This window comes from Asterias rubens, chromosome 6, assembly GCF_902459465.1.
Source record: "Asterias rubens chromosome 6, eAstRub1.3, whole genome shotgun sequence".
Taxonomy (NCBI): domain Eukaryota; kingdom Metazoa; phylum Echinodermata; class Asteroidea; order Forcipulatida; family Asteriidae; genus Asterias; species Asterias rubens.
This window is the reverse complement of record NC_047067.1, coordinates 10,800,840-10,815,686: the sequence shown is the minus strand read 5'-3', so window position 1 is coordinate 10,815,686 and position 14,847 is coordinate 10,800,840. Positions and strand designations below refer to the sequence as shown.

Sequence of the window (14,847 nt, the reverse complement as noted above, 5' to 3'; positions counted from 1 at the left end):
ACAAAATTCTGTAGTTCAGGATATAGGGCCTACTCCCATAATATTGCGAATTCAGCATGGTCTCCACACATGAACTTGATCATCAGGAGACCCTAGACTCTATATCATAATACTGTTTTTTCACAGAATTTTGTAAAAATACACATCCGGTGTAAGGATAAAAAAAATTATAAAATGGTTATTTTATCCCTGATGCAAATTTGACATAATTAAGTTAAGGCATTTTTTTTAAATAACAAAATTCCGCCACCCCTTCCCCACTGAGTTATGATCTACGAGTCAAAGATCACTATAAACCGCCTTCCAATACACTCGCCTTCGTTGCGGTTAACTTCCCTTCTTCACCGGGGTACCAGTATAGAAGCGCGGGAACCAACGTCCTACTTTGAATCTATAATCTTCTTCTATACAGTTATTCAAATCGTGGTTTTGTGTTGGAGGAATAGAATCTGTGACAATTGTAGCTTTTGTGATAAGACAGTCACCGTGACGCAACTGAGACTGATTGTGTATTGAAATTTCTGCTTGTTACGTGCATACCAATGGCACCGGACTCCTTCTAATGGCGTTTAACAGTTTTGTTTTTGAGAGGTAAGAATCGTTATCAAATCTTCAATTTTTAAGGTCATTATGAAGACTTCATGTTAGCACCATTTGCTCTCAGTTTATAAAGTTGTAACTGTGGTAATCAACAATGTATTTTTAATGCCTTGCATGCTTGCATGTTGACGGAAAGCGTCGACCCATGTCTCAGTGACTGCCTGTTGATTTAGAACCCCTACTATAGATATCTTTTTCTGAATATAAGAGAAATCTGGGGCCAATTTCATAGAGCTGCTTAAGCCAAAATTTTGCTTAAGCACGAAAACAGCTCGCTTATTTTACACATGTTACTGGCCAACATGTTATGCCATATACATTGATTGTGACTGGTATTTAGCTGTTGTTCTCTTAGCATAACAATTGAGTGGAGTCTTGGCCGGTAATCTGTGCTTTTGTGCTTAAGCAGCTCTATGAAATTGGGCCCTACTTAAAGACAGTGGACACTATTGGTAACTACTCAAAATAAATATACTCATAAAACCTTTCTTTATAAATGGGGAGAGGTTGGTAGTATAAAACATTGTGAGAAAACGCTCCCTCTGAAGTGCCATAGTTTTCGAGAAAGAAGTAATTTTCCACGAATTTGATTTCGAGACCTCAAGTTTAGAACTTGAGGTCTCGAAATCAATCATCTAAACGCACACAACTTCGTGTGATAAGAGTGTTTTTCTTCTTTCATTATTATCTCGCAACTTTGATGACCGATTGAGCTCGAATTTTCACAGGTTTGTTATTTTATGCATATGTTGAGATACACCAACTGTGAAGGATAGTCTTTGACAATAACCAATAGTGTCCACTGCCTTTAAGTTTATTGTAATTCCCAAACCATTGCGAGATGAACACAAAAATGTTGCTCAAAGATCCCTTCCCAAACGTCCTTCACCTTCAAATCTCACTTTAACATTTTACCCAGAAAACCAAAATGGCGACATTTTACAGTTCCCCCGAGGGTTTGGTTCAAATATTTATTCACGATGGTATCAATGTGTTTTGGCAACGAATGATAATAATAATAATAATAATAATGATTGTGGCTTCTTATATAGCGCACATGTCCGTCACCCAGTGACGCTCCTGGCGCTGTAACATACAGTATTTCCTGCAAGATGTGGGACTACGTTTTGAATTATGAGACCTAATTCTGATAGCACCATGTAATGTTTTACAAGGTACTGTGGCGCAATTTGCTGCCGATCGGACCAGGAACACCGGGGCGAACCCCTTCTCTTTTCGATAAGTGCACTGGGTTCTTTTACATGCGTTACATAACACATGGGACCAACGGCTTAACGTCCAATCCGAAGGACGAAGCAATGGTGAAGTGTCTTGCTTAAGGAAACAGGTGTCACGGCTGGGGATTCGAACCCACACTCTGCTGATCAGAAACACCAGAGTTTGAAGTTGATGGGTGACGTCAGTTCTTGTTTAAAATTTCAAAATGAGCACACTGTTAGTTGGATAAATCAACACATGATGATGTCCCGATGACGCCACTATAGCTGTCATTCATAAATTTTTTTATCTTTCAGACGGTTCGAAATAGCTGCAAAGCGGTTTGGTCCTTTGTCCAGTAGATGCAAGGCTCAGCGTAAAGCAGCTTTCATCAGGCAGTGAGAGTTGGAGAAACACGGCAAGCTTTTGTAACAGTGTCCTTGAAGAAGTAACTATAAACAGTCAACTTGCGGACAACCATGTGTCAAATCTCTCTTAATAGAAGTGTTGAAGAATGAAGATGAGCAGAGTATACTCTGTACGAAACATCGAGACCAAAACTGGCTCTTTTTGTAAAGGAGATCTACACAAAGTTGTACCCGGAAGTTTACTGTTTATAGTTACTTCTTATTATAACATCACTTTAAAGCCAGTATACACTTTCGGTAAACAGTATTGTCCAAAGGCCCACACTTCGTGTATCACAACTTATATATAACAAACCTGTGACAATTTAGGCTCAATCGGTCATCGGAGTCGGGAGAAAAAAACGGGAAAACCCACTCTTGTTTCCGCACGTTTCGCCGTGTCATGACATGTGTTTAAAAAGAATCCGTAATTCTCGCTATCGAGAATTGATATTGTTTAAATGTTTTCTCAAAAAGTAAAGCATTTCATGGAATAATATTTCAAGAGAAGTCTTGCACTATTAATAATAATAATAATAATTACATTTATATAGCGCTTTATACTAAAAATAAGTTTCTAAGCGCTTCACAAAAAAAACAAATATAAATGATAAGTAAGCAAACGGGAAAATTAAACCTAGAAATATACAATAATAATACAAAAGGTACACCAAATATACAATATAGCAGGCTATTTAGAAGAAATCAATATCATTCGACTAAGAGAAAAATTTACCTTCTCTAAACCCTGTTGGTAATTTGTAAATCTATGAACTTGTTTTCTTCTTTTCTGTACCGAAAGTGTATAATGGCTTTAAGGCAGTTGACACTATTGGTAATTACTCAAAATAATTATTAGCATAAAACTTTACTTTGTAACGAGTAATGGGGAGAGGTTGGTAGCACATTGTGAGAAACGACTCCCTCTGAAGTAACGTAGCTTTCGAGAAAGAAGTAATTTTCCACGAGTTTGATTTCGAGACCTCAGATTTAGAATTTGAGGTCTCAAAATCAAGCGTCTGAAAGCACACAACTTCGTGTGACAATGGTGTTTTTTCTTTCTTTATTAGTCTCGCAACTTCGATGACCGATTGAGCTCAAATTTCACAGGTTTGTTATTTTATGCATATGTTGAGATACACAAAGTGAGAAGAGTGGTCTTTGACAATTACCAATAGTGTCTAGTGTCTTTAAAGTATCCAAAACAAAGTTATATCAAATGAACCATTGCTAACCTAACATGTGTTTCAATTTTGATTTTTAAGAAAAGAGAAAAATGAAAAAATTATTTTTACTTTTGAATTAATAATATTATTTCAAAGTAAACAAATGGGAGACTTTTGGGACGCTTTGTGGCAGCAGACTTACCAGGTAAAATCCATTGTTCTCGGTCATGTGCGCACGCTCAGAACTACGTAAACAATGGAAATTTACCTGGTAAGTCTGCTGCCACCTAGCGTCCCAAAGTCTCCAATTAGTTTTGAATTTTTCTCCATTCTTCATATAACAGTGAAAATTCTAAAAGATAACTATACTGGCGGTACAGATATTTAATTTTAAAAAAAAATCTTCGGGGGATTTTCTTATTTGGTGGCTTGTTCAAATGAACGGATGTTTAGCGAACTCGTCGGGAGTTTTCTTTATTGTTTTTTTTAACTCGCTGGCCGGACAACCAGCCACCTTTTTTAGATCGACCGCAATTTTTGTTCATATTGCACGAAATATTCCCAGAAGTGAGCTTCGCATACCTGCATTTATTTAATTATCTTTATTTCCCAATTTCTGCCCTTAATAGTACTTTTTTTATCAACAACAATTTTCATGGATTCGTCTCAAGTAAACCTCGTTTTCAACATAAAGAGCTATCTTTCAATGACTTAAAGGCACTGGACACTATTAGTAATTACTCAAAATAATTGTAAGCATAAAAACTTATTTCGTGCATATTTTGAGATACACCAAGTGAGAAGATTGATATTTGACAATTACCAAAGGTGTCCTGTGTCTTTAAACTGACTCCCGTTCGATAGCCCACATGTTAATTTTGGACGTGAGTTCGCAAACTTGCGTTTCCGGGACGAACTTATCCCCTAATTTCTGCCCTTAATAATACTTTTTTGATCACCAACCATTTTCCTTGATTCGTAGTCTCACGTACACCTCGTTCTCAACATGCAAACAAGAACTAAACTGCACGGCATATCGCGTTTAAGTTACATCTCCTCATTTTCAAAACTCTTCATGGCCTGCTCCCTTTCTCCTCTGATCTTCTGCGAACATTATATAGTCCTGTTCGTCCTCGTAATTCTGCTGGCCAATCCCTATTGACTAAAACTACAATTTTCTACTACACATTGTATGGTCAAAGATCTGTCCACTTCGTTGCTCCTTTGTTGAGGAACGTCTTTCCTCTTTATATTCCCGAAGCATGGCTCTCTTCAGTTCTTCAAGTACAATGTACTTCTATTATACTCATTTGTTTGAATCTGCAACAATTGTTTTTACTTCTTGTCATTGTTTTATCCTATTGCGCATAGCTCCTGCATTATTGGTTATATAATGTCTTGTATATGTTTTGCTAAATTTACTGATTCCCACATTACTGTAGGTTCTCCCGGCCAAATTGAACAAAAATCCATTAACTTTAACAGCCGCGCTCAACAAGTTCGTTTCGACATTAATTATCCGTTAAATCAGCGTTCCTAACTGGCAGTAAAAAAAAAAAAAAAAAGTAATTCAATTTCGCTAGTTCGGCACGAACTGAATTACAATCATTCAATTTCATACGGCTGCAACACTCATTTAATTTCGTAAAATCGAACAGCAAGAGCTGGTCCAACTATTCAACTTCATCGCGTGGGATACGTAAAAAATTCAACTTAGTCAAAGTCAAAGTGTACTATTGAATATCTAATGACCGAAGCAAATCTGAATTGGGAAAAACAAAGTCTTGAGTGCACGAACACTTGAGTTTGAAATTATCAAAATAGCAATAAAGTAACCCTAGTTTGAGTGGATCAGGGGAATAAATGCATGAATTTGACAGGCGTGTTCATGAACAAATTAACGATTTGTTTGCTGAAATTGGCCGGGAAACCTAGCTATGTGTACAAATTCCTTTAGTTTCATTCTTGGTTATTCTCCGCTGTTCTGTGGCCCCATCTGTTAACTTGAAACATTGAGTCGTTAAATGCAGTGGAAAAAAAAACATTACTTGGTAACGAGTAATGGGGAGAGGTTGGTAGTATAAAACATTGTGAGAAACGGCTCCCTCTGAAGTGACGTAGTTATCGAGAAAGAAGTAATTTTCCACGAATTTGATTTCTAGACCTCATAATGAGATTTTGAGGTCTCGAAATCAAGTATCTGAAAGCACACAACTTCGTATGACAATATTGTGTTTTTTCTTTCATTATTATCTCGCAACTTCGACGACCGATTGAGCTCAAATTTTCACAGGTTTGTTATGTTATGCATATGTTGAGATTCACCAAGTGAGAAGACTGGTCTTTGACATATACCATCAGTGTCCAGTGTCTTTAACCAACACTACTCAAAAACAAATATTCACATGGTGTTACCGCAAACCTCTGTTAGTTCTTCCACTCTGTTTGGAAATTCATCCCAGGAGTAATTACTATCCAACTCAATAATACCTTGGCCCCATCTTCTGTTGTGTCTTTTTTATTATTATTACTGGTTTATTTATTCAACAATATAAAATAAATTTAAAAAAACACTGGCAATAAAAAACTTAATTGCTGTCTTAAATTTACAATTTGACAGTAAATACAATAAATAGATAGTTAAATATAATTCGACTATACAACACAGCAAACATTAAATTTCTGAAAAACTGCATAATGCTCCAGCACACATACTCGCGTGTTACATTTGTATTTTCATTCCTCGTTGATAGTTCATAAACACAATTAAACTTTGACATAACGGACATTAAATTGTACTGATGATAATACAGTTTATCTATCTCATGAATTAATTTATCTGGTGGTTTACAGAGTCAATGGTTTTGTAAAGACCATTGTTTGGGATTGTTTTGTTTCTTTATGACTAATCTCCTTACTGATTGGGTCTATAATATGATAGTTCCAAATATAAGTCTTACGGGTAACTTTCTAGACTGTTTCAGCTCTATTTGGTTTCTGTTGAATATTGATTTGGCATTTTTTCAGTAAATTCTTAAATAAATTCATTTCCAGTTGAGCATAGTGTAACACGTTAACTGTGGGTGTCACTTAGTAATATAATAGCAGGATAGTAAGCATACAAATGAAACTCCAAGACACTGTTCTCTAATTGCTAAATACAGTAATGTTTTATTTATAACTGTATATTTCTGAAGCGATACAATGTGATCCAGAGAAGTGTCACGATGAGTGTGTAAGACAAGAGTGACCAGGCAATAGAAAATAAGGCTTCTATATATTGTTTAAGGATGGGGATGATTGAGGATGAGTATGTTGGGAGGTCCTAAGGAAAACACATAAATTGTTATGTCCAGACATGGTCCAGACAACCAGTCTACTGGTGTCTGGGTGGGGCATAGATTTATTGCGATGGCCTTGTGCATGGGGGCACAACAAAGTCTAAGCTTACACTACTTCCATCTCGGGGAAGAAAATGTCCTCATTTTCAAAGTAGAATAATTAAGACAACAGTAAAACAACAATTATCAATAAAGCTTAGAACACATAAGTTGTCACGGAATTAACAAAAGTAAGCATATAGGCATATGTTGCAACAGCAAAAACAAACTACAAATAAAAAAAAATTAAAAAAGAAGGGAAAAAAAAACTGAAACAAAATCACTCGGCCTACTAAGGACACATGAATAATAATCAAAGCAAAATTTGAAAACAACAAATGTAGTGATATGATACAGGAAAAAAAAAATTAACAAATAAAAATAAAAAATAAACGCAGTGAAAGGACATGCACCTTAGGGCATAGAATCCAAACACCATGGAATCTAGTGAAGTCTAATTACAGATGCAAACAAACCCAAAACAAGGGTAATTACTATGCAGAGTATACATCATCAGTTTAGCTGCGCTTATCAATGTAAACAGAAACAATCCACTCAATATGAAGGCAACACAGAGGAACAACTATTATAATTACACATGAAATACAATCAAAAAGTCAAAGATGATTAGTAAAAGGAACCATGGTGTACAAACTATTGTAAACTGGACATAATGTTCATAAAAACGTGCCCATTAAGGTAACATACATGGCAATATTTAAGTACAAAATCCCAAACGATCTGGTCGCGTCACAACTCTACCACTACGCGTGCGCTGTCCGGAACAGGGAATTGGGGACTTGTAGGAGGGGGTAGGACGCAAAATTACAGGGGCAGATGGGGGAGGGCTCGCCAGCATTGGGGCTGACGGGGGAGGAGGGCTCACTGGTACGGGAACAGATGAGAAAGAAGATGGAGCTCTCGGGTTGGGTGGACAAGGGGGCAACCAGCACGGCAAGAGTTCCGTGTGCAGGACAATATTGAGAAGTTCACCGTAAGTGAAGAAGCGGCAGATCGATGGTGTATGGCAGGTTAAATACCGCTGCTACCAGTGTAACACGTTAACTGTGGGTGTCACTTAGTAATATAATAGCAGGATAGTAAGCATACAAATGAAACTCCAAGACACTGTTCTCTAATTGCTAAATACAGTAATGTTTTATTTATAACTGTATATTTCTGAAGCGATACAATGTGATCCAGAGAAGTGTCACGATGAGTGTGTAAGACAAGAGTGACCAGGCAAAAGAAAATAAGGCTTCTATATATTGTTTAAGGATGGGGATGATTGAGGATGAGTATGTTGGGAGGTCCTAAGGAAAACACATAAATTGTTATGTCCAGACATGGTCCAGACAACCAGTCTACTGGTGTCTGGGTGGGGCATAGATTTATTGAGATGGCCTTGTGCATGGGGGCACAACAAAGTCTAAGCTTACAATAGCATAATATGAACATTTCGGGTTCCACTCTACATCTTGCTTGAGTATTTTTTACCAGAATGAATATTAACTAGCCTTAAAATAAAATTTAAAAAATCTTTTGAAAGTTAACCCCTTTTTTAATGTATTTTGTATATTAAAATATTGCAATTTTATCCCACAACTAGCTAATCTTTCTCTCTTTTACAGAATCATTGAAAAATCGGTAAAAATAATAACCTTCTCGCGTATGAAGCTAGAAACTCCTTTTATAGTCTGTTCTATCCTATCTCATGGTATAACGATCATGAGAAGTGGGCATGTGCAAACAAAAAGGACTATTTTTTATCCCCTGCAAAACTTTTAAAGTTTTCGGCACCACCACCACAAAGTTGTGAAACTACGCCCTCTTGTGCACAAACCTTAGTTTGACTAAAATATGGGTGGGGCTATTACTTAAGTGCGTGGGCCGATACAAGTGTACACTGTATGGAACCCATGCATGGTGTGCATTTATTATGCATGGATGCTGTTCACTTTTCATACACCGCCCCCAGTGTGCTGACCACCATCAGTTCGCGCCGTCCGTATGTGCTTCGGGGTAGCACGGCCAGCAAGTTGAAGGTGTTGGTTGGCTTGTTGCAAACTTCGGGGGATTTGTTGTTTCTTTTCCTTATCTCCTTTAGTTCTAACTTGCCACAGGCGACAGTGGATTCGTTGACATTCTTCCAGGTTCGACGGCGAGGACTGTTCTTGTTGGTGGGGGTCGTCCTTTCTGTGGATTGAAAGTTGTTTCGGACCGGACTCTGGTGGTGAAAACTTCTGGCTAGCTCTTTCTTTGCGAAGTTGAAGAAGGCCAGAGCACGGCAAACGTGCGAGGCTAAAACTCCAACAGCAAGATGTCGCTGACTGTGGTTGTTTCCAATGCCACGAACCTGCCGAACATCGAGAAGTTTGGGAAGATAGACCCACTTGCCATTGTCAAATTTGCAGGTTAGTGCTAAACTATTCGACCTTCATTTCTCAGCGCAGTGGAATGCGTTCCATAATTGTACTGTGTCGGGTGTGTGGTGTCGTGTCTATGCTGAATGTAGGTCGTTGGTTCAATTTATTATGCACGGCTTTTTGTGAAAACTCAGGGCCGTGATGATCATAATGTAAATATCTAAACGAACAAACTGGCCCTAAAAAGTCATGCCATTTCATAATGGTGTACGGAACACATCCACTAAAGTACAAGAAGGCAAGATGCACCACGCCATGTTCGTTGTGTTGACTCCTCCTTCTTATACTAAGTTATATTTTATAAAGTTTGGATAACTTTCCATATGGCGCCACCACTTTTTCACTCATTTTTACAAAAAGGGATATATCAATCAGGTAAATTAGATACTATATTATTTTATTTCGAATTAAAAAGTGGTGGCGCCATACGGAAACTTTTCCTAAAGTTTTAGTCTTGCTCTTGGTTGATATATAAAGTGCATGGACTTATGTATTAAAATCCATTCCTCCATGTTATTGTTGGTTCCATGTGATGTTGGCCCTTTTAATTTCATAGAGCTGATAGAAATTTCTGTATCCTGCCACCACCTTTTTACTCAATTTTATAAAAAGGAATATCTCATTTTTGAGTAAACTAGATACTATTTTATTTCGATTTTGGTGGTTGAACAAAGAATTGACTAGAGTCGGGAGTGGGATCCCACTCTAGTCAATTCTCACTCTAGTCAATTCTTTGTTCAACCCCCAAAATCATTTCAAAATTTACCCAGTCAGTTTCCCTTGTGGTTTATATTGATACTATTTTATTTCATAACAAATACAAAAAGTGGTGGCAGTATACAAAATCCTAGCAGTATCCTAGCTGTATCTCGAGTTAGGACGAGTGATTGCCCTTACTTAGAATTAATCTCAAGATTTACCTGTTATAGTGTAAGGATGGGACTCGTCCTAAGTCCTAAGATCACTCCTAAGTTTAGGAAGAATTTGGTGAATTGGTCCCCAAGGTAATATGAGACTTAAGACAAAAATCACTGAAATCTTTCTTGTGACTTGCTTGATTAGCAGTTTGATAAAAACAACTTTTTTTTATCATGTTGTACAATTCAGGATCAAAGAATGAGACCAAGAAAATCAGTGATGAGCTGAATCCAACATGGAACGAGGTAAGAACAAACAAATGGTTCATATCAAGGGTTGTTAATTATGAAGTACACTTTGTGCATTGCAAAAATTAATGTGGAAACAAGGAGAAAAGGAAAAAAAAAAGATCTGTAAATTAACGCATTAAGTGGTGTACTTCAGTTGAGTGTATGTATGCCTTTAATACTAATGTACACATTTACTCTTGCATGGTATTGTTAAGGCCGGTTTATAGTCGGTCGCGCGATGGAAATCTTGACACACAATCATAAAAAGACACAGTTTTTAGCCCTCAGTCTTAGGATCGCAAGCAAGATTTCCATCGCGCAACCATCGCGCGACCGACTATAAACCAGTCCCTAGGCCTAACATGTGACTTCTAGTTAACTTGTGCACAGTTTCTCATTAGTTTGTTCACACATGACTACATTCCACATAATAATGCATTATTTTACATACTTTTCTTTTCTGAACCTTTGCCTTTATAAAATCTACTTCTGGTCCAGTTGGGAAGTTTCGAGTCACAACACCAGGGGTCGATTTCACAACTTAGGACTAGTCTTAGGAGATATTTAAAATCAACGGCTAGTCCTAAGTTTGGACGAGTAAGACGAGTATCTCTTGCCAAGTCTTGAGATAAAAATAGTCGTCACTCTTTGTGAAATCCTTCCCTGTGCCCATTTTCATAAAGCCTGTTTTCATAAAAAGCAAAGAAACATCTTGCGTTTAAAACAGTAACTGCTTACCAGCCAGAATTCAATAAGGTTTACATTGTTGCTGGTGCCCCACAATTTTTTTCTTTCTTGCCAGCAGTTTTTTAACAATGCAGTCATAGGGACCTGTTTTTCTGCTTAACAGCTTTATGGAGTTGGTCCCTGTGGCTCTAGTGGAGCCCTGGGCCCAATTTCAAAGAGCTGCTTAAGCAAAAGATGTTGCTGAACATTGTTCCGCTAAGCAGAAATAAGCAGGACACCAGTCACAAATTGTACATGTGATATGATAATTTGACTGGTAACCTTATTCTGGTAAGCATGTTCTTGTGCTCGGCTACTTTTTGTGCTTTTAAAAGCAGCTCGATGAAATTAGGCCCTGCTGTGCACTAGTATTTAAATATTATAAGTTTGCTTTGACAGTTACACTTTAAATAATACTAATATACTCTATCTGTGTATATTATTTAACGATTCTAATGATTATTTGACAGACGTTCACGTGGGATCTTAAAGGCAAACCGCTCACATCAGCAGACTCTCTTGAAGTAGAAGTCAAAGACCATGAAAAGATTGGACGCAACCGGTGAGTAGGGCACTCATTGCATGTTACTACACTTGAAGGGTACGGGGGCCGATTTTCACAAAGGGCTAAAGTTAAAGGAACACATTGCCTTTGAATGGTCGAGTTGGTCTATACAAAGCGTTTTTAACCGTTTTTTATAAAATGCATATGGTTAGAAAGATGTTGTAAAAGTAGAATACAATGATCCATGGATGTACTATGTTTATGAATACTTATTAAAACTACAGTAATAGGCAATGTTTATACATGATAAAATAACTCGAGCGATCGCACGTAACCCTCCCCCACAGTAGATTTGAAGGCAGTACATAAAAAGTTAATGATATTTTAACAGTCGGTTTTAAAGTGTTTTATAGTAAAAACACTATTTTTTTTTCTTCATAAAAAAGTTCTTCTTACTTAGGAATACTTTTATGTCGAGTGCTTACAATAAACTGTGGACTAAAAAAAACTACTTAAATAAAGACATTTAAAATTATGCTCTGACAAATAATTTGACCTGTTTTTAAATTAATTTTAATAACATTGTTATTACATTTTTAAGGATAAAATACTCTAACATTAATGAGCCCTCTTACGAACACAATAACTTGGTACACATAAATAAAGTATGGCTTCCAGTGCAGTTAAGTTTACGTTGCAATTCATGTTGAATTTTGAAATAGCGACGATCGGAAATCGAGCAGTTGGTATACAACAGTATATTATTAGTTTAAAAAAAAAATAACATAAAAAAATTGATGGACCAGTCAAAAACCTGGCGGACCAGTGAAAAATCAAGCCAACTGGTCCTGCTGGCCAGTTGAAAAAAAAGTTGAGGGCAACCCCTGTTTGCTCTGCAAAGCAGTTAACACGGACAGTTTGGTGAAAAGTTTTGTGACTGTTATGAATCTCCCTGTCAAAATTCTTTTGTTTTAGGTGTTGTGATCTTGCTCATAAGTATTGATATATCGATTACTGTTACAGGGCCTTAGCTCAATTGCTATGCGCCAAGCAGAGCAATCACTCAGCGGAGAGCATTGGGGTGTATCTACGTAAAGTGAAGCAAGCTATCTCCACAACGGCAGCTCGATTCTCTGGATTTATGCAACACGTAAGTTATCAAATCTGCATTATGTTAATGGTGCTGCTTCAGAGAAAATCAAGCTGACCTGGGTTATTGTACAATCAATCAATCAATCAATCAATCAGCCAATCATTCAATCAATCAATCAATCAGTCAATCAATCAATCAAGCTCTATCAGGTTCCACCTACTTTGTATAATCCAGATTAGCCGGCAAGGTTATTGAAGAGCAGATATAGTCCAACCTTGTCCATTTTTTATTAATAAGGTATATGAATTCCACTCCCACTTGTATTGTTTTTTTGTAAAGGTTGCTTATGAAAGGCTAATATTAAAGAGCCATTAATATTGCTGAGTATTACATTGTTTCTTGCTAGAGTGTTGTTAATATCTCAGAGTACATTTGTTTGCCGGAGTGTCGATACGAATATCAGAGTAAAACACCTTTTCGCAAATACTGGGGTGCGTGCGCAAAGCTTGGAATTAGGTGCATAGTGGTCTAGCTGGTGATCAAATTTTATCCATATCTATCCCACAATGCACCTCATTCAACAGTCTGCGCTTGCGCAGTGGTATTTGCGAAATGCATCTTGCCATATTGTTGTTAAACGAGCAGTGGTGCCATACTTAACTGCCTCAAAACTTCTGCGTGACAATAGAATATTGTCAAAAGGAAATGCACTACAACAAAGTATTCCAACTAACTCTTAAAGGCAGTGGACACTATTGGTAATTACTCCAAATAATTATCAGCATATAACCTCACTTGCTAAAGAGTAATGGGGAGAGGTTGATAGTATAAAACATTGTGAGGAACGGCTCCCTTTGAAGTGACGTAGTTTTCGAGGAAAGAAGTAATTTTCCACGAATTTGATTTCGAGACCTCAAGTTTAGAATTTGAGGTCTTGAAATCAAGCATCTGAAAGCACACAACTACGTATGGCAGGGGTGTTTTGTTCTTTCATAGTTATCTCACAACTCCGACGACCAATCAAGCTCAAATTTTCGCAGGTTTGTTATTTTATCCATATGTTGAGATACACCAAGTGAGAAGACTGGTCTTTGACAATTACCAATAGTGTCCATTGTCTTTAAACCTCTGCATTTCTAGGATGCGCAAGAGTTTCTCTGTCAGTGCCTGGATCAACTCAAAGACGACACCGAAAGGGCCAACAAGAGGGCGCTAAACTCCCCCTTGGACGAGACCCCAGGGACGGATGATGATAAAATTAAACTGAGGTTTCGCTATACGCACGACTGCCCGATTGTCAAGAACTTTGAATTTGAAGTCATGCACTCGACGATCTCTCGCTGGACATGCCCAGAAGGAGGTTTGGCAATTATTTTTTCTCTCTTGAGAATACTCTTTTTTTTTTTTTACTTTCGGCTCTGGCTCAACAAAGTTCTAAAATATTTTTTCCGTTTTGTATTCCTCCCCGTTTTGTGGCCACATAACATTCAGTTGGGAGGGTTCTGATTTTATGCTATGATATTATTCTAGAACTCTTGTATATAAGATACTCTCGTATCTTGTATATAAACCTTTATTTTATTCCTGAGACGATGTGATTTGTTGGGCTGCTTCTAGTGCGGGTGTTGTGCTGACATTTGTTTCCTTTAGTCTTTAAGTGACTGTTTTATTGTGTCCTGTATTGTGCATTGTATTTTTATAATTGTGTGCTATGTTACTGGAGTGTTAAAAACAGTACAGGAGATCTTGTTAATGTCATAATGTATTCCCTAATTTTGAACGATATATTGTGTATTTTGAATATCTTTTTAAGCACGAGATCCAAGGCAATATCTATTGTAATCTGTACATGTATTGAGAATGTTCTCCTTTTTGGATTACTTTCGGCTCTTCCTCAAAGTTCTCAAATGTCAGAATTTTTTTCCCCACATACAAGGTAGACTGGACTTCACTCAGACTCGACTGCACCTCAATAATTCTGTGTTAGCGAATGCATTTATATATCTTATCTATCACTTTTTCTATAATTTTTAATTGTTAATGACTAATGTTTTATCTTTAAATTATTCTAATATATATCATAAACTCTTGATGTCACTTTTTGTAAACTTAATAATTGTTACCGGACTTGTTGTTTGGTATTTTTTAATAAAACCAAAAAGAAACAAAAATAATGTG

The 14,847-nt window shown here is 37.1% G+C and overlaps 1 protein-coding gene across 2 annotated transcripts; it reads left to right on the top strand.

The window, feature by feature from the left end:
* The first annotated feature begins 514 nt into the window (after window positions 1-514).
* LOC117291673 lies at window positions 515-14,735 on the top strand. Of its 2 annotated transcripts, none has more exons than XM_033773519.1 (7): window positions 515-591; window positions 2,136-2,266; window positions 8,895-9,185; window positions 10,305-10,360; window positions 11,542-11,633; window positions 12,600-12,726; window positions 13,810-14,735. In XM_033773519.1, the coding sequence occupies exons 3-7, from the start codon at window positions 9,092-9,094 to the stop codon at window positions 14,173-14,175; spliced, it is 735 nt and encodes a 244-aa protein (XP_033629410.1). In that variant the 5' UTR covers window positions 515-591; window positions 2,136-2,266; window positions 8,895-9,091; the 3' UTR covers window positions 14,176-14,735. The 2 variants fall into 2 exon arrangements, with proteins under 2 accessions (XP_033629410.1, XP_033629409.1); XM_033773518.1 differs by having other exon boundaries at window positions 8,879-9,185.
* The last annotated feature ends 112 nt before the right edge of the window (window positions 14,736-14,847 follow it).